General features: G+C 27.7%; 1 protein-coding gene across 3 annotated transcripts in view; it reads right to left on the minus strand.

Moving 5' to 3' along the window:
* Positions 1–4,103: 4,103 nt before the first annotated feature.
* The window catches only part of LOC111043086 (alpha-1,3-mannosyl-glycoprotein 4-beta-N-acetylglucosaminyltransferase B), a 33,317-nt gene continuing 16,189 nt past the window's right edge, over positions 4,104–21,231 (minus strand). For all 3 annotated transcript variants that reach the window (XM_022327900.1, XM_022327899.1, XM_022327898.1), the window contains 7 exons: positions 9,843–10,175; positions 6,657–6,790; positions 6,527–6,573; positions 6,134–6,444; positions 5,934–6,064; positions 5,535–5,642; positions 4,104–5,450 (listed from right to left, as the gene is read on the minus strand). In XM_022327900.1, coding sequence (XP_022183592.1) covers positions 5,391–5,450; positions 5,535–5,642; positions 5,934–6,064; positions 6,134–6,444; positions 6,527–6,573; positions 6,657–6,790; positions 9,843–10,175 — 1,124 coding nt within the window. In that variant the 3' untranslated portion in view covers positions 4,104–5,390. The remainder of the gene's footprint in view (positions 5,451–5,534; positions 5,643–5,933; positions 6,065–6,133; positions 6,445–6,526; positions 6,574–6,656; positions 6,791–9,842; positions 10,176–21,231) is intronic.

Genomic DNA, 21,231 nt, shown 5'->3' on the forward strand with positions numbered 1-21,231 from the left:
ATTGAAATATTGAATGAGTTGATTTTAATAATTATGGAACTATAATTGACTTAAATAAATTCAGAAAATAAATTGTGATAAGCATTTTTTATTTTGATGTTTAAAATTTAAAACTTTTTATTTAAACTTTAAATAAAACGTTTTCATACAGCCACTTGTTTACTTATTAAAAAAACTCGAAATTATTGAATTTTTGATGTATTAAGTATCAAGCATTTTGCATTAAGTTAGTGAAACTTAAAGCATCGAGTATCTTTTATCTACTACTTCGCTACTGCAAAGACCAATCTATTATCTTTGTTTCAAATAATGTGATACTTATTTTTAAGTATTTTGCCTATCCCTGGACACATATTACAATCACCGAGGGATCAATCGAAACTACTGTTTTGTGTGATGTAATGTGATTTACATATAAGATATACAGCAAAATCAAATTGTTAGTATCTATCGACATAAATAGTCATAATTCGAAGCAATAAATAATATAATCTATAGTTTATATACTGTTTATAGTATACTTTACAGCAAGGTGGTATTCAGTGGCGTACCTATTTTCAATTATTAAAATATTTTCTATGCAAGCAAAATTAATACCTAAATTAAAACAATTTTTTGTCGATCTGCAAGTCCAACATGGGTGACAAAAAAATAGTAGGTAGTCACCGAAATGAGTTGCAAGTTCAAAATGGTTGAAAATCATTACTTCAGTGACAAATCGCATAGTGTTGGAGCGTTACAAAGAAACATAAAAAGAAAAATTGCTAGGATTTTTGTAAATGTTTATTTCTTAACATCCAACAGACTGTACACTATTACACTAATGACTAATTAAAATTTCTCCGGGTCTTATACTACCCCCCTAGAGGCTACCAACTACCTTACCGCCCACTTTGAGAAAGACTGCTTTAGTTCTATGCAGTATACCTATATACGAGTGATGTTTCTTTATTATGGCGGTGTGAAGAGGTGAAGAGCGTCTTACGACTGTGAACAGACAATCAATTTCAGAAAGTTTTACTAGCAGCCACCTTAATGAGCGCGTATATTGGCCACGGTGTAATATTAACATTAATGACATATTACAGCGAGTAAAACAAACTTATTATTACTGTTTTCACATAATAATAATATGACGTGAAATATAATACGCAGGTACTACATATTATATTATGTACAGTGTACACCCACTGGTTTGTTTGGATCAACAACAGAAAGCCACAGCCATATTTCGGGCTAATATTAGACCCCCGGCGGAGATCGTAAATTGAACATGTTAAAAAAAGCAGCTTTATTTTCCCAAACATTGTATGCTATATTTAATAGGTGTTTATGATAGGTAGCTTGCGTTTGATGTACGAGTCACAACTATACTGCATGTATTGTATATATATAATTAAACTTATAGCGCACTCCACCGAAATACATAATTTCAACAGTATACTTGTAAATTGATTGTATATATGTATATCCTGATAATTCGTGCATCCCACCCTCCATCAATTTTCCACCCCCGGGTGACTGGATAAAAGTTTGCTATATCCCCCTTGAGCACGCTTTTGCTAATGTATATATATATACGCATATATTGTACATAATATAGTATATATACTTATTACTTACCTATGTAGAGTAAGTTGTAGAACATTTTGAAGGTATTTGTTTTTAATGATTTTATCGCTGTAAGGGTTAGTTGTCATAATTACTATAGTTGCTGCAGCTGTAATATTACATAATTATATCTTTGAGTATAGGTTATATTTGTGATTTTTATATACATACTATGTTTACGTTTATGCAGTGATGCATGAAAATATGAAATGCTGTTCAATTTTTTTTTTTTTTTTTTGATACCATGAAAATAAAATGCAAAACTCCAATCAAATATAAAAAATACGTGTTCGTCTTATATGGATGTATTCGTCTGAGTAAATCAAAATAAATATTTTCAAACACAAATAAAAATTTTAAAATCGGATTTAATTAAAATAATATGGATAAAATCAAGAATATATCAGAGTTTAGATTATCAATTAAGAATTGTTGAGTTATTTATTACGATACCAAGCAGTTAGGCTGTAAAGTATAAGTTATATTCTTATTAGAAAATAAAAAAATAATGTGATCATATTTCAAATACCTATAATATCGATATAGGTATTCAAATTAAAAAAAATGATCAAATACTTTTAGTCATATACTTCGTGCTAACTATATGAGTTACATACCTCTTTAATTTGCATAACCTGTTAAAGTTTTATTTTATTTTTATAATATTTTATATGTTGTATGTATAAAAATCAATTTAAATAGGTACCGGACCGTAATTTTTAACCATTCTTTATTTTTATTATTTCAGTGTATTGAACGTATACCTATAAAAAATATTATTTTATAAGCTGTTTTTACAAATTACATTTAAGTACCCTCATTTTTTTTTGAAATTTAAAATCTATTAAGAAACTTTTCCTCGTTATTTATTTAAAGTTTTTGTGCACATTTTTCCAGAAAATTTTATGTTCAAAGTTTTAAGTTTCTATAATTTTACTACTTATAAGTTTAACAGCTATAATCGCTTAAGTTTAATATAATATATAGAAATGGAGTGGTGATATAAATAATATGTAATTTATTAAACGTAAAGTTGTATTTTCTCCATTTTGATCTTATTAAAATTAATTTATTATGATAAATTATATTTTGTTTCTACACCTAAGTGGCTAAGCATATTATAATATATTTATATACTATCTCTATAAAGCCTTATTAGGATGTAATTTTGTGTGTTTCGGACGGTCCATATAAAAAAAATTCTTTATTTACTGTTTAAAACTCGGTAAAAGATTAAACAATTTCAAAGCAGAGGTTGCTGAATGATAAAAACTAATCTAATTTTGGTTTTTACCACATAAGCGAAAATCATTGCTCGTAGAATTTTAAATATTTAGAGGCATTATTTTATATGCCATAATGATATTATTTTTAACGCGATAGGTACCGACGGATAAATAATTGTACTTTTACTAATAAACGACCCGGATGACATTGCAAAACGTTGGGTTAAAATTCACCTAGAATAGAAACATAGATAATAGATGTATCCTGCTTATGCTATTCATTAATTGATAGATGTTCATTTAAGTCACAGCTCAAAATTAATCGATGATAGATTTGTACTTGTGTAGTATGTAACTACCGTTCAAGTTATATCCGATCTTAAATGTCTCCTATTTCGAGAAATACCTGCATTCTCAACTGTTTGAGAAATCAAATATAAAATTCTGACTTTGTTCGCCATCCCCCATCTTCAATCAAAAAGGAATATTGTCAACAGCCGGTTATATTTACTACACCGATATATAAAATGAAAGCTCTCAATATATACGGAACTCTATACGTAGAAATCATTGGTATTGTACAAATACTCCTGTTTTTTCATAAATTTTTTTCTTTGTTTATCCCATTTATCTCGTATAGTACAGGGGAAATTACCTTCTAAAATAAAAAACAAGATCCAATTTGCTACCGAAAACCTCCCTTAAAGATGAAGATTGGGACATTTCTTCTACTAGGTATACAAAAAGTATCACAGACCCAGACACAAAAAAAAACCGAACACTTTATCGCAAAACCAATAATACACGCAACGCTACGCTCAGAATCTCAAATGTAAATTCTTTTCAATTTCTTTTAATAACTTGTTTCGCTTAACTCAATTTTGTTTCAAATGAATTCATTTTTATTTTCTCGTAATCCCTATACTATACTTACACAAAATAATAAAATGGCCATAATCTATAAAGTGAAAAAAAAAAAACACTTGATTAATGTACTATAATGTAGGCAGTTCAAATAATTCTTGAAAGTGCTTCTGATATTTTCGCTCGGAACTCAGAACACTTCTTACTTCTCAGAATATTTCTAGGTTTATTATAAATAATACGTCTTAGTTTAAACCAAACACGAAATATTGTGAGTACTTAACTCAATAAGATAATGACATTTAAGAGCCTTATAAGCTAGTATAAGTAATAGTAATTAGTGTATGACCACATGGAATAGGTAATTTCAGGTAATCATGATTTACAATATAGTTTTCAAAATTGTTTTTTTGTATACTCCTTTATTTATGGTTATCATGAAATCAACAACTTTTTTACAAAACAGTAATATATATTTAATAACATTAGCTTATAAATACTTAGGTAAATATAAGTATCATATATGTTGTACAATAATACAATATACACTCATAATAATATATACCCGTTTACAATATAATAATTTATCAATGGAAATGTACTATTATTTAAAGTAGTACCATCAATTAATACTTTACAAGTATTTAAGCAAATCGAATTTTTAATAATATATTAAAGGTTCATTTTGTGTCAGTGTGATGTATATGAACCGTGTATTACCTCTTTTCTACCGAGTATCATCAGAATTTCTGAATTTTTTTAACGTTTTGTTTCTAACATTCGTTATGATTTTCATTTATAACACATTAACTTAACTAAGATCATAATATTTTACTATTTATTATATTATACTATACCTTAACATTGTGATAATATTATTAGCACAAGTTATTTACATTATGATGATTTAAGAATTTCAACAACTTAACTACCTATAAGTAATATCATAAACTTACATTTTTAGTATAGATACCTATACATTTTAATAAGTACATTTTTAATAATTTAACGTATACCTAGGTAGTTTAAATTTTCTTTTTTAATTATCTATAAATAGTTCATATTCTACAAAATAACGATATCACTTGGGCACATACGTATTTTAATTAAATAGAAAAACATTTTAAAAGTGATACATTTTATTATTTCTATAATTCTATGTACATATAATATATCAGCTATTATGATGTACGAATTTAATTAAAAATTAAACACTAGAATAATTAGGTCCCTTAAATTAACCCTGAATAATTGTGTAATTTTTGTTTTAATTTGTTTTCCTATAAATATTGTACATATTTTATATTTTTGTAAAATGTTTTTATTTCAGATGTCAATATGTCATTGTTTATTTTTGGCGTAAATTGAGTGGAAATAAATGCAATACGCAGGTGTGTATTTTGCATGAATAACAAACATAAATCAATAATTATACCTAATGTTCAATGATATGAAAATAACCAGCAATTATAGGTGTTATTTTCATATTGACTTACTATATTGTTTTACATACAACGTTTTAATTTGAACTTTCAAACAATACAAATAATATAATAGCCGTGCTTAAATATTATTAATAAATTATTTCACTCGAGCAATCACAGACGATTCATTGTTATTTTAATATCATCATCGTTTGATGAAATCTTTTTTGATTTTCGCTACAGGTAACCTGTACTTTGCCATAGGTCATTTTCCTCTCATTTTATTGATGCGTTTTACGTTGACGCTTTTCTTGAAAAGACTATCCTGTGAGACAAAAAATATTTATTTACCTAGTACTTTACTTACTTAACTATTTAAATCTTGTTTTTCTATATAAAATTACTTTACCTTCAACAGTTGAATTTTGCCATTCAAAGATGACCTGGTTCCAATATGTTGAAAAAGAGACGGTCTGAATGTCACCCATATTTCGTCTTTTCGTTTTCGACAATCTCTCTAAAAACAATATTCATTAATAAAATTAGCAAAATAGCTTAAGCACCGTTAATAATAATGAGCTTGAATTTTGTTTTATACGGTTCAAAAATTAAGTTTTTAAATTTTAATGGAAAAATAATTCGCAGCATTTGTAAGTAATACCTATAATAATGACCTATATATTATAGGACAACTAAATAAACCAATTTCAAGCAAAGTTCAATTTGAAATGGCGTTTATATATGTGGCATTTTTTTTTAGAACGTTAATTCTTATGATATATGTGCCTACCATAAACAGTTTACTCACAAGATCTTTTTCAAGATTACAAGCTTTTGTCTCCATCATTCCGTCTAGAAGCCAGTCCCCCGGCTTATCGTTATAAAACATCACGATGAATTGTATCAGCCACGGTAAATCTGAACATCTCATCATCTTGCCTAAATTGAAATATACATTGTACATTTGTACCACTAGTGATGTTACTTTCTAACTGAAATAGATTTTACCGATAAAACCTAGTCGACAGAAGTCTAGTATGAACCACTCTTGTCCTTCGGCTATCCTCTGCAAAGCCGTTTTTTTCATAATAGTGTGGAATTGCGGCTTGGCGACTACATCGTCTTCCAGTTGGACATAAAACGATCCTTTCGGTTGGCAGTACATCATTAAGAAAACATAATCTAAATTTTGTTTGCTCCTCCAGCGGACTCGGTCTTCGGAGTCGCCGAGTGTAATGCGAAGCTTGCTGAAATCTGGATAGTATTCCGGGGACGGAGCAATTATGTCTATGAGACCCGAGTTCACTGCTTCCGGTAGCCTGAAGTCAAACATTCGACAATAATAATGTACATTTCTTGATTTCTAATCGGCGTCCTTAGTAATGGAAATAATAAAATTACCTATTTCTGATTTCCGCAGTAACTTGTTGCGTGTATTCTTGATCGATCTGTAACAATTAAAACACGTCCGACACAAACATTAATCTACATGTAACATATTTTATATTGAGTAATCACAAGTATACATTACTTCGCCAATCATCACTACTATTAACGAATCTTTCTGTTCAGTTTGATTCATGTTGCTTATTATGTTAATCAATGTCTGTATCAAGTAAGTCTGTTGTTGGCGACGAACAGTAGGAACTCCAAACACCATTGACACTAAAAGAAAACACATTTTAAAACTATACACTTTTTGAGTTTGATTGAATTGCGGTGAGAGAAGGGGGGAGAAAATCTTTTCTGATACTGGTTTAGGCGTTAAACTAAGTTTCGATTCCTTACAAAAAGTGTATATATATAGTTAATACATTCGTTTTATCAATGGGATACTTTTCAATACTACGCTGGATAAATATATTTCTATAAAATCTACAGTTCGTTGAATAAAATACCGACAATATCGGGACATGTTTATTTACGAGCCACGTGCTCCCGTAAAAAATTATCTGGGCTTAATTTTAAATTAAATTTTACTATAAATTGGCTAAGTTGTAGTTATAAACTATATTTGTAATTATAATTTGGACGCTAAAAATAAAAATTTATACTATGTATAATATTGTTAACGAAATTCATACAAGGTAAGAATACTATAATATAATTAATCATTTAATCCTAGACAATTATTTTAAGAGTACAACTTGGTATTTTAGTTCATTTCGGTATTTTACTAACGGGCAATTTATACACACTGTACATTGAAATAAATAATAATAAAATATAATTTTTTAATTTTCTTTTACAATTAACAACTACTCGTTCGGTCTCAAATTTTAAAGGAAATGCTCCTTTTTATTTATTTAAGATAGAATTCTTATTATTATACATAAATTCGTTTCACGTCAATCTCATTCTAAATAAACGAATTTATTTTTGCTTTTTTTGAATTTTTTTTGTGTAAATGCTGTTTTTGCTTTTTTATTACTTTTTTCAGTTATTCTAAATGTGGAATTTTTATGTCTGTTATGCTATAAAAATAAAAAAAATGTTTATTTTCTAATAAGAAATGTGAAAACCCGCAATAATGACCGTGATCGTACCATTAGTGTGAAACGACCTTAAACGTATAGATTATCGGTCTACAGATAGCTTATGGGTCGATAGCTTATCGGCTATTTCATATAGGTAGTCTGCAGAACTTACTCTCAGTACTCGTATAACATCGATATCGACCAGTTCAAAATTTAAGTGTTGTAGTTCTTTATAGTGTTGTAATGTATTAAAATGCCAAAAGTTAAAACAAATCCATTTTTAAAAAATTAGTGTTAGAATTTGGTGAAGAATTTGTTCAAACAGATGGATCGATTTTATATTGCAAACTTTGTGAAACAAAATTGTTACATGAAAAAAAATATAATATACGACAGCATGTACGGAAGGAAAAACACGTTCAAGCAGCTGTTAAAAGACACGAAAAAATGAAAAGTCTGCATTACTTCAACCATTTTTACAACAGTTTAGAAGTCAGTCAGATTTTAATGCCGATTTATGTTCAACATTGGTAGCTGCTAATATTTCAATAAATAAACTAAATAATAAACATTTTCGCGAAATGTTTAACAAAATATTGCAAAAAAACTATTCCTGACGAGTCGACATTACGTAAAGGATATTTTAATTCATACTATGAAAATATACTGGCAAAAGATACAATAAAAGATCAAAGAATATGGGTGTCTATTGATAAGACTACGGACTCGGTACGTCGTAATGTTACAAATGTAATAGTGGGCACGTTACAACCACAAAATACAGGTAATGTGTTCGTTATTCACACAGAATACTTGGATAAAGTTAATCATAGTACAATTTGTCCGACTATTCTAAATAAAGCTATGCATATTTTGTGGGGAAATGGTGTAAAACATAACGATGTTATGCTATTTGTCTCAGATGCGGCACCTTATATATATATGAAAAAAGCTGGTGATTGTATAAAAGCGCTTTACTCAAAACTCATACATGTAACTTGCTTGGCACATGCGTTACACAATGTTTGCGAAGAAGTACGTGCACACTACTAAGATCAGTTCATTGGAGGAATGAGAAAAAAAACGTTTTTAAAATGTCCCAAACGTACCGCAATCTTTAATGAGAAATGCCCAGAACTACTAAATCCACCAAGACCAATAACGACCAGATGGGGTACATGGTTCAAAGCTCTCCAGTATCATTGCTAACATTTTGATGAATGAAAAAGTGTAATTGAAGACTTCGAAGAAGAATCTCAATGTGTTAAAGTAGTGAAGCAACTATTTCAAAATGTATCTCTTCAATCAAATATCGTGTATATTTCAACCAACTTCGGATTTCTACCAGATCTTATAACAACATTAGAGAGAAAAGGTAACTTTTAACAAAGTATTTAAACAATTTAACATCATAATACTTTAAACTATATATGTATAATTTTAGTCGAATCGTTGACAATATGTATAAATATTGTGTTAGATGCAGAAAAGAAGTTAAATGAAGCTAATGGAGATAATATTGGAACTGCAATTTCGGGTAAACTAAATCGTGTTCTTCTGAAAAACAAAGGCTGGAAACAATTATACTGGACATTAATACTATACTGTGTGTCTGTGTGGCGTTTCATCAAACGAAATTAACTATCATGGGTTTGATTTAAACGAAACCCTCTATAAAAACATACTCTCAGACAATAGAGTCAGTTTTCATTCTGAAAATCTTGCCAAATACATGGTAGTAAATTCTTTTTTTAAATTTAATTAATTTTTAAATTTTTTTTATTCAGGTTTATAAAATTATAACTAATTCATGTTAATTTTTAGTCTTGCTTTTTTTTTTTGATTTTTTAAAGAATAAATATGCTTCATTTTTGCTTTTTTTAAACAATTTTGTGCTTTTTTTGTTATTTATTATGCTTTAAAATCCGAGCCCTAACAACTACTAACATAATTGTTTAGGTGATAAAATTAATTATTTATTATGTACCTACCAAAGTTCTTCCTACCTATTAGAAATAAAAACAAAGATACATGTATCATTAAGCCCAGATAATTAATATACTACTTCAAAATTGCCCAGGCGTTTTATAAAATTCCTAATTTTTTACCATGCCGTTTACATATTGTTGACCTATATATCATTTATTTTTGCTGCTTTATATAATATAATTATAACTAATATTGTTTATCTGTACACCGTTCTTATTGGTCCCTCGTGTGAAATTAAATGAGTAAATAACCTGCATTTCTGCCTCCGGAATGTAATATCAAAGGCCTTAAATAATTCTCGTGGGACCGCAGATGGGGTAGGAATGTGTACACGTCGAAATGTGCCATCGGTGACCTGACCATTTCCACGGACTTGTTGTAAGCAGCCATTAATGATTCAATGTCCTCAGAAACGGAAACGTTCAGTGACTTCACGATCGTTTTGAGAACAGAGCTGAAATGCTTTATTAGTTCCTGGACGTCTTTGTCTTTCAGCTCATACAATCTGGTTAAGTGATCCACGCGCATTTCCATTTCCGCCATCTTATACGTCACCGAACTGTGATCGTATAAATCTCTGGTATCTGTAACATTAAAGCGATTACTTATATCGATGGCGAAGTCAAATAAAAAAAAAAATCATAAATTAGTTAGTATGACGTGAGTGTTCAAATGATCTTTTAAATCGCTATCTCAGTGACAATCGCCTCAACAACGACGTACATTTTGTGATTTTACTTTTTATGCATCGTAAACGTTTCACGACGAGACGCAAAAATCAAATTTATTAATGCACAGATTTCTGTATTTTGTAGGTGCGTATAAAATACGTGTAATATAATATATCATATAATATGTTTAATGTGTACATGTAATCATGTATGTTACCTATGTAAAAGTTTAATAAGAGTTTGAAAAACTAATTCAATTAAAATAATATGACTTTTATGTAAATGTAAGTTTTTACAGATTTGTACTTTATAAGGCACAATAGTAAAACGCTTTTCTACCCAACTTTACAACCTTAAAGTTTAAAGTTTAAATATACATTTATGAATAATCAACGAAAATCACAATAATTTTCACTTTTAAAAATATTTTAATAAATTGAAATTTTAAGATTTCTAAAACGTTTAAGAAATGAAAAACTAAACGTTTTAATTTTTTCTATTTTAAGTTGAGATATGAAAAAAAATTCTATAAATTAAAATGATTTAATTGCCAATAGCACTCTTACGCTGAAGTATAATTGTTGTACAAAATACATTTTTTTAAATATTAATGAGAAAAAAGTTATTGACGGTGACAAAGACGGTTAGACACTTTATGTACAGTACCTACGTATATTATTATTTATAATGTACATATATTATTGTACATGTATAAAGTTTAAGCCAAAACACACTTCAAATTTATTTTGAGCTTTCCGGGCAAACTGATAAAAAAAGTGTGATTATTTTGTGTTTCGACTTGTTATATAAGACCTACTATAAATATATAATATTAATGATGATGTTATTTTACTCGAGAGGCTCTTCTAAAAGCGTCGATCAAGTCGGAATTACTATTATATACTACTTATGGCCCATATACCATATTACAATTTATACTTGATCTGATTTTTTACTTAATTTATATTATGACGTCAAACGTGAGATACTTCGAAATATTTTGGTTCATTACACGCAGTATTAATATAAATTCAGCAAAGAATAAATTAATATTATATTATTTTTCTCCTTTATGACAATTTTGCATAATTCATATTTTTATCAACGTAAATTGATTCACGTATACATTTTTTTTGATATTAAGTAATACGACTCAGATTTTTTAAGAAATCAAATCATGTCCCTTGAATCTTGTGGATTCGGTTCTTTAGAGCTCGGCAAATTTGTTCGGAGATATAGAATCGGTGTCGGAAAGTTATTTTTGACGTTCGGTGATGACGTGGTTGACCTTTAATGGAACACCACATGTGTCACATAATGGAGGTTCATCTGGACTCATCAAGAAGCTGTGTGTTAGGTGAGTGTGTCCAATTCGGAGTCTGTAAATATTATGGTCTCTTTTTTTCTATTAAGTTAGGGATTTTGCAATAGGTTGATATTGTTTTTTTTATTTTGTTCGGCTTGGTGTTAAGACTTCACCAATGGGAGCTCCCATTTATTATTTATGTGGGGTATAATTTCGTTCTCCGCGCCGGAGTATGTATTAATTTTAAGTACAAAATTAATTTTAAATTGATTTATTTCTATAAATAAATGCATATATCACCAGGATATTTCACCCAAATTATCCAGAAACCGTACCGTTACACCCTTAAAAATCCTTCACCTGAAACCCATAAAACCCTAATTTTTTTTTTCGATACATCCGATTTGACCGAAATCCGAATAAATAATTTTGGTTAACCCGAAACCCAATTAATTAATTATTTTACAAATTTAATTTGATATTATGTAATTTTGAATGTATTGTTGAGGTTAATTCTATTTTGATATTAATACTGATTTATTGAGATTAATTTTGAAATCATTTAGTATTAATTGGGTATTAAATATTTCTCATTATCCACATATTATAACATCTACGCATTATATATTTCGTTTCATTATTCAGTAGTACCAATCGTCTGTTGACTATCAGTAATATTTTATGAAATTAAATAACATTCTGGGGAATATCCTATGGTCTAAAATATTTGGTAGGTACCTACATACATATTGTAGTTTTCAAAATACGTTTTTCCCGAACTATACTAACATCCGTATTAACAAAATATTGATCCGTATAATAACATTTATGAGCCCCCAGACGTTAGTTTAAATTTCTTATTCCGGTGTCTGAACATGCGAATACATCCTGTCCTGTACCTGCAACCCGCAAACCAAATAGAAGCCTTGCATATAACCTATAAATGCAGTCTATTTTATATACAAATATACAAAGTGATTCACCGAACTAACTGCTCACCTCGTTTTTTAAATTTTTTCATTTAATAATGGAATTTTAACTGTACTTATTTTACGTTCTGAGCGTAGCGAAGATTGTATTGACATTACAGTAATGCGTGTTTTAATTTTTTAATTATTTTGTGTCTGTCATCACCTTTTGAGACAGTAAAAACGCTTCAATTTTATATTTAGCAACACCTTTTTTGGTAAAAAAGTAAATCTAGTTAGTACCTTGGGGAGGATGGTGCGGTTAAAAATGAAAATTCCCAATAGTTTTCAAAAACTTCGAGAAAAACCAACAAAAAAAAAAAAGAAAAGAAAAATGAGATTTTTTTACTCAAAACAGTGTTTGATTTTTTGTTGAAACTCTAAAAAAATAACTGTATATAAAATATATTTACACAGAAGGTTTATATTAGAATTTTATATTCGCCGTCAAAATATTTTGACTGTTTCTGAGCTATTAATAGTTATAAGAACATTGTGATTTTTATTAGTTTTTTTTTTAAATTATCATTGTTAAGAAAATTTTAATTTTAATACAATGTTCCTCGTCGAAATAAAAAAAAGTTGAGTGTAAATCAACAGTTATTTGCTATCAACATTTGAAGTTAGAATTTTGACAATATTCGTCAAAATCATGAAAATTATCAAATTATTATGAGTTAAAGTTTATAAAAATGTTTCTATTATATAATAGACTATTCATAAGGTTTTCTCGAAAAGCTTTAAAATGAACATTAAACTCATTATGGATTTATTTAAATTTTACGCGAGCAAACAGCAATATCAGCGTTCATATTATTATTATGGTACACATAATAGAAACAAATCCAGGCTATTGATTACTGCTTAGTGCTTACATATTCTTATAATTAGTGAAAATCAGTATTTTTTTTTTTTTTTTGTATATAAATGGTTGCCATTGGTTACTCGAACAGATGATGTAAAATCATGAATCAAATCGTCACGTTTATATGGTTTCGAATAAAGAAATATATCTTAAAACAAATATGAGAGTTAAATGTATGTTTGTAGTTTATATAGGTACTCTATCCAATCCGCCACAGACGAATTGTCCATCTTGGTCATTAGTTCACAAAGTGAGGCACACCGACTCAATGCTGCTCGTGAACTGAAGTGCACCAAAGCCAAGATACACAATATAGACTCAAAAACTACTGAACTGTTTCCTATAAAAGTCATATCAATAGATTTCTTGAGACTTTGAGGGCGTATATAGCTGATTTTTTTAACTCCTATAGATAGTTAAAGGGTAGCTCAAACATGATGGTTTTTCGGCTTAAGAAGAGAGAACATTTTTTGGTTTATCTAAATGGTTAAGAAATATGGCGTATACATTTTTTCCAAATGTTTTTATTAAAAATACAAATCTTTGGCTGGGTCAGCGTCGGGCGAGACAGCTAGTATGTATACATATTTATATAGATATATTATTAAAAAAAAAAAATGATTCAACCTAAGGTTATATATTACAATACACTCTGAATAAAAAATTTTAAAATCTAATGGCCCAAACAGTTTCAGATCAATAATAAAAAAATAAAAAATAAGCAGATAATAATATACAGTCGAGTCAGAGTTATGGAGAGTCGAGACTCGACAGCATTAACTAGTCAATACATTTACCTAATCATTACCGACCAAAATGAAATATTTTAAATATGACGATGACAAATTAAAGTCAAATGGCTATTGGCTGTTATAATATACAAAGCTCCATAATATTGATTTGATCCAATATAATTGATTGCCATTCTCAATCCTAACTCCAAAGCATAATAATTCAATAAAAATTTCATAAAATGTAGGGTTTAAATTTTAATTATTTAATTATCGTTCACAATAATACTTAAATAGTTATATGTATAATTAGGCATTATTAAAAAATACTATATGTTCTTAAATAAGTAAGTCTTTGTTTTATTCTAAATTCTGAATTATAATTCAGTTTAAAAATTCAAAACACTTGTGCTCCTGAACTACACTAAGCATCATAAGCTCACTTCTTGAAATATAGTAGGGGACAAACGTCTTTATGTGTTTATAAAAAAATGTAGCACGCATAAAATAATATTTGGAATGATAAATTATATAGATACCTAGTTTGTTCTTATAACAAACGAGAGTAATAAAAAACGTCTCTGCACTAAGAATTGCTTTTCATAAAATATGTGCCGTCATTGTTTACAAATTTTACTAAGACTACAACAACAATTACGACGATAAACTCCAAGTCGTATAGTAGGTACAGAGCACAGACAATATGCGATATTTGAATGTTTATGTGCATCTTTTACAACTATATCACTCGAATCAAGGTCTCTGAACTTTACTGCAATGTAATAATTACAGAGAATATTATATTATTATAGTTTCTCATCCAACTCCTTTCAAGACTTTGCTATTTAGGAATAACGCACGATTGCTCAAAACGATAGACGTTTTATACTCAAAGGCTAATTAAATGTCCCTAGCAATAATGTGGTAGATTGTATATATCGTTTAAAACAGTTGGAACTTTTATCAAGCCAACCGTGTATTTAAAACGTAAGAACAATATTATTAAAGAAAATGTCATGTGATTTATATTATTACTGAACAGTTAATTGAATATGTATGATAACATGAATGAGAAATAGTTGTTTTTAAAGAAATGTGTTCAAATAACAAAATAAGCACTAGAAAAAAAAAAAATAACGTAATTTACTTGTAAGAATATTTAAATAAATTGTCAATGATAATTATGTGATATTTACACTTAATAGCATTTCGATTACTAAAACAACATCGTTAAGAAAGACCACTTTCAGTTATAATTTGATTTCTAATTAAATAATTATAATATTAAATTTTATAATATGATCGAAGAGAAAAAATATTACATTTTGAAAAAAATAAAAATTATGAAAATAATATAACACACAATTTTTTTTTAAAAATAATACCTGTTTATAGTACGTTTTTTAGTGGTATTAGATTTTATTCAATAGGTTGGTCATTTCTAGAAATTGTATGATGGTTTTGTTGTTTATTCGTTATCCGGTTTAGTCCGAAATAGAAAGAAGTTTTTCGGTGTGCTTAACTTAGCTTTTTGGTATCTTAAATTTTGAAACATTGGTATTTATAGGTATATTACATCTGTTGTATGGATATTTTATCCATACAACATTATTAAATTCCACTAGAAAACCAATACCTGTTTATAGGTACTGTATTCTAAAGTTGATAATATGTTTTATACACCATATTTTCTAGGATAAAATGCTAAAAATTTGTATTATACCTAGATAGATATTATATTATTAAAACCGGTAAAATGTCAAAGTCTTCGTAGTTTGATATTTTTGTTTCCAGTGTTTAAAGATAATAATGCAATACGGAGTATTTTTTATGCCAACTATCCAAAAATTCTAAACAATATTACTAACAAAATCTTAGTCAGTTTAAAGGTTATATACAATATATATTATATTGTGCAAGCTCTGTGTGCAGACTGTTTTTGAAACGTAGAATACATCACTATACAACATATATAACAATATTAATTTAAATTTCCACATTCCGATTCATATTTCTGATTTTTTATTCGTATGATTAAAATAATATAATATTGAATAGTAGGTATATGTAACAAACAGATGATCTATACAATATGTAAATTGACTCGAAGTTTTTGTTTTTATCTTATCTCGCGTCTTTTGGTGTATAAATATAATAGGTACCAAAGTAAGACTTGGAGCCATAAATTATTAGTTATAAGAAAACTTTTTTACAATGGATAATTAAGTTTTAATCAGACCTCTATGACGCATAGACTATGTATAATAAATTAAAAATCACTTAAGGAGGGGTATATTCGCTAACTTAAATTTGTTTTCATGAAATAACAAGAAAACTTTTTTTAGGTAGATTATCATTTATTGGTACTTTTATTAGTTAACATATCATAACTTTTATGAAAAACTACGATCACAATTCCAAGCCACCTGACAAACTGTCACTTTTTCGAAGACCGCCTGCAACCATGTGCCGAGTTCTTATAAAATTACGGAGCGACATGGATTTATTTATCTATACGTACCTTAATAAAATATGTAATTAAAAGTGAGTGCCGAGATGGCCTACGGTTGTGGAGTTGGTCTGCAAAATACAGGAATAAAAAAACAGTATATATTTTATAGAACTACAAAAGTATTAAGTCATATTTCGTGATACACAAGCTTTAATTTTTGAAATAATAATGCAATATCTTGAGTCATGAGGGAGTTCCTGAACTCATACAATCGTAGGTACATGCTACACGCCAGATGAACAATATTACTATACCTAATAAAAAAATAATAAAACAATCATACCATCAGCAAAATACAAGGAATAATGAAAAGTGAAAAATGTACTGGTTTTTACATTTTGATCCGTACTATGAAAAAGGGTACTCTGTTAAAAAATCATAAATGTTCACCGTCTTGTCGAAAACCGGACTAATTTCATTATAGTCATTAGAAACTATGTATACTTTAAAATATTTAGCATAAAAATAGTATGTATATTGCAAAGGTATTTGTAACAAAAATCATAATATATTTTAATTTCAGACATTGATGTAAAGCGATGGAACTATAGCATTTTGCAAACTGTATTTTTTACGAGTTTTTTGAAATGGCGATAAGGCTGAAGAATTTATGTACCAATACTACTATCGACTGCTATAAATATTTGAAATTTATCGTACTTTGTACTCCAGGAAGGTCATATTTTTTCTTTTGTAGTTTTTGAGAAAAACGTCGAAGACATTTAAACGAGTGTCGTTTTTTAGGCAAACTATATACAACTATGTTGACTCGTTTTCGCTTAAATGAATTTTTATTTGATACTGTTTTTCAATTACAATATTTATGGAGTAAATTGAAAAATTCTCGTTCATCAGTATTTATCTCCATCTCTCTTTTTTAAAAATATTTTATTATCAACGACGATAAACGACGAAAAAATTATATTATACATGAAGTATGGATGTACGTATTATATTATATAATATATTTCAACGAATATGGTAGAGGTAAGTAGTTGAATAATAACAAAAGTTGTGAAAAAAAAACTGTTGTTGCTATCATATTCCTTAAAATATTTTAATACCCAAATTGAGTAGTTTTTACACAGTTATAATATTATTTTGAATAAAATTGTGTTGCATGCGTGCGTATGTAAAAATAATAAACCCAAATTTAAAAAAGCATAAATTAATGGGGTTCATAGCATTATGAATTATAATGTATAAATAACGTTCATATAGATATTTAATTTACATTTTGTCGTTATGTATATGTATTGTATAATATAAAACGGCGGTGGACATATATTTCATTATTTTATTTTATACGTCCACTGCTGTCTGTATATTATATTTTTGTCCTTGACGAATGTAAAATAAAATGATATCTATTTTAATTAATCTAGATTAAACTTTTATGGTTTTTTTTTTTTTTGCAAAGACCATACCCACAAAATCGTAATGTATAAATTATCATCGATTTAGATATTAAATGAATGTAAGTACTTACATAGAAAGTACATAATATTATGCATTTTAACAACATATAAATATCACAGGGTCTCGTATTATTACAACTTGTGGACTTGCATAGGGGGGAGGTGTCGGGCTTGGCTCTACCAGTATTTATTTTTCAAATACAATTATTTATATTAGATTGTACAATATATATATTATATATATATATGTATAATTTTATATATTCTATGCAAATGCAGTATATGAAAGTTTAGAGCTATTTTAAAATTAACGGTATAAAAATAAGTACGTAATATGTGACACTAATTAGCAGTAATAATTAAGAGTACGCCACACCAGCATGTGTTGTCTCCGTCTTACAAACGCTTAACATACCAAATTTACGCTCAGCAGTTCACGTTTTATGCCGTTAGCTTAAAAATTAGAGTAAATCGACCTATTATGAAACTCGATGATAAGAACACTATCCGTGTTTTGTTGGAAGTTTTTTTATGACAATTCAGTTTTTAAGTGAGGTATGCTTGTATAATAAATGTAAATTAAAAATGCTCATAACTCACTTAAAAACTGAATTATTGTAAAAAAACCTCCAACAAAACACAGATAAAGTTCTTAACATAAAGTTTCATAATAGGTCGATTCACTCTAATTTTTAAGCTAACGGCATAAAACTTGAACTGCTGAGCGTAAATTTGGTATGTTACTCGTTTGTAAGAGTGCAACAACACATGCGGGTGTGGCGTCCTCTTAGTATGAGTAATCATTTTAATAACTGATAACTTATATTCTGCAGCGAAACCATATACTATTATATTCGTAGTTTTGACTATAATTATAATGAATATTAAATACTATATTCCGAACTGTGAACTGGGAATAATCCAGGATTATACAGCGGGATTGAACAAGTATCACCCTTATTTCCTTCCACAATGAATTTACTCAAATTTTCAAGTATACTAGTATAAGGTTCATATATTTTTAAAATACTTGGATTTTTATTACACTTTAAAAAGTGTCCTTTGGCGAGACAAATTCTTTTTTATATATAAAAAACACCTTTTATGTCATTGAACCTTGAGAAGATGATTCTTTTTAAATGTCGATTACCAATGTTAATCGAAATTCGAACAAATACTTTTTAAGTTATTAATTTTAAGTACCAAGGATTATAGCTAATGTTCAATTACAATAGAATTGGAAGGGGCGTACACGAATTGCGTACCAAAACAGGTAAACGAATCTTTTTGAACAAATTGGGTCCATGATGCAATTAGTGTTACCTTTTTATCTATAGTTGAGTGGTAAGTGATATTGAAAAAATTAAGATATGTCAGGTTATATGAAAATTGAATCTGTGAAAACATAATATCATTGGTAAGTCATAATCATATTAATTTAATTTTGTCTGTATTTATATTTATTGGCCAATATGTTAACATAATCTTTAATCGTGATTTCATTATTATTTAATTATTATTAATATTATTAATTATTGTTATTCAATTTAAAAATATTATCAAAATTAAAAATAAATTTGGAAACCACTAAAAAAAATGTTAAAGCAAAAAGGTAACGTGACTTGCGTCCGTGACGCAATTCGTTAAAAAATATTGGTTTACCGGACTCAGTACTCAATTCGTGTGCGCCGTTTGAAAGTTATTTGGACTATCATGATTTTAAATTAATGAAAGTGCCTAATTAAAATTAATTTAATTTCAATTTAATCGTTCGTCACGAATGTCTTATTATAATAAATAATATGTTACATTAAATTATATTTTATATTTCTTATAGTATCATCATTAATGATTAAGTACACAAATTAAGAAAATACTTGGACGAATTTTCATTAAGAAACATCAACATTATTAAAGAAATTTCCTAATTTACAATTCACAATTAGACGGGTGATGGTTTCGCAGGATATACAGTATACAAGTATTTGATAATAATAGGTCTACAAGTATTATGCTTGAAATTTTAAAATAACTATATAATTATATACCTACCATTATTTGTGGTCGATAATGGGCAGTTATCGAATTGGTTCCCATTTTTAAAAGTCTTAATTTGAGGTATTTTAATGTGTGGTTATGTGTGTCAAAAAAATAAAAATAATACAATGTACAATTTAAATCGTTAAATTTGAAATCAAATAGTTGTCATTTAGGTTCACAAAATAAAAATAATAAAATAGAATATATACAATTTTAAATCACCGATTTGCAAATTTAAAGCAAACTTTCTTCAATTATTCAATTCGTGTAAATTTTTCGTTAATGTATCAAGTTTATAGTTTTGAAAGTATAAGTTATTTCCTGTTTGCTGGTAAGTTTCCTTGCATTATTACTTCAAAATTGAATATAACGAAAATAAAAAATGTAAAATTGTTTATGCCTTAGAGTGTAGGCTTATTTATATTTTGTACTATTGACTATGTATAAATTGCTTATAATTTTAGTAACTTATTAACTATTTCAAAAAAATGCATAAAATGAAAATTGTAACTATTTGACCAGAATACAAACGTGACTCAAATCAGCTCAACTTAATAAACACCTTTACCAAACCGGAACCTATTCGGTTACTCCCCGTTAATGATATGTTCCTATGATTTTTATTATATTATTTGAGTACGAATAATGGACTATAAATAGTACAAAAATATAAAACATCCTCAAAATAAAGATGATAAAAATAAATAAAAATAAAAATAAGTTTTAAAAAACACCCCAAACAACCATAAATCATAATATTTGATAAAATAATTTATATTTTTGTCATTAATTTAACAAAACAGAAAATACAATCTAATATAATAACCTACTCAATGAACAATAACATACTTGGCAGTTTATTATGATGTTGTACAAGAAAAACAAGTTTTAAATAATACTCTGAACAAATAATTCATAATATTTGATAAAATAATTTTTATTTTTGTCATTAATTTCACAAAATTGAAACTAATATAATAACCTACTTAATGAACAATAACATGCTTGGAAGTTTATTATGAAGTTGCACACCATTGAGGAAATTAACGTGGTCAAATTATAATAATATAATGAACACATTTTTATTGTAAATAAAATGAACAAATTATTAAAAACCTCTCATTGGTCC

The sequence above is a fragment of the Myzus persicae genome, unplaced genomic scaffold (assembly GCF_001856785.1).
Source record: "Myzus persicae strain clone G006 unplaced genomic scaffold, MPER_G0061.0, whole genome shotgun sequence".
Classification (NCBI taxonomy): domain Eukaryota; kingdom Metazoa; phylum Arthropoda; class Insecta; order Hemiptera; family Aphididae; genus Myzus; species Myzus persicae.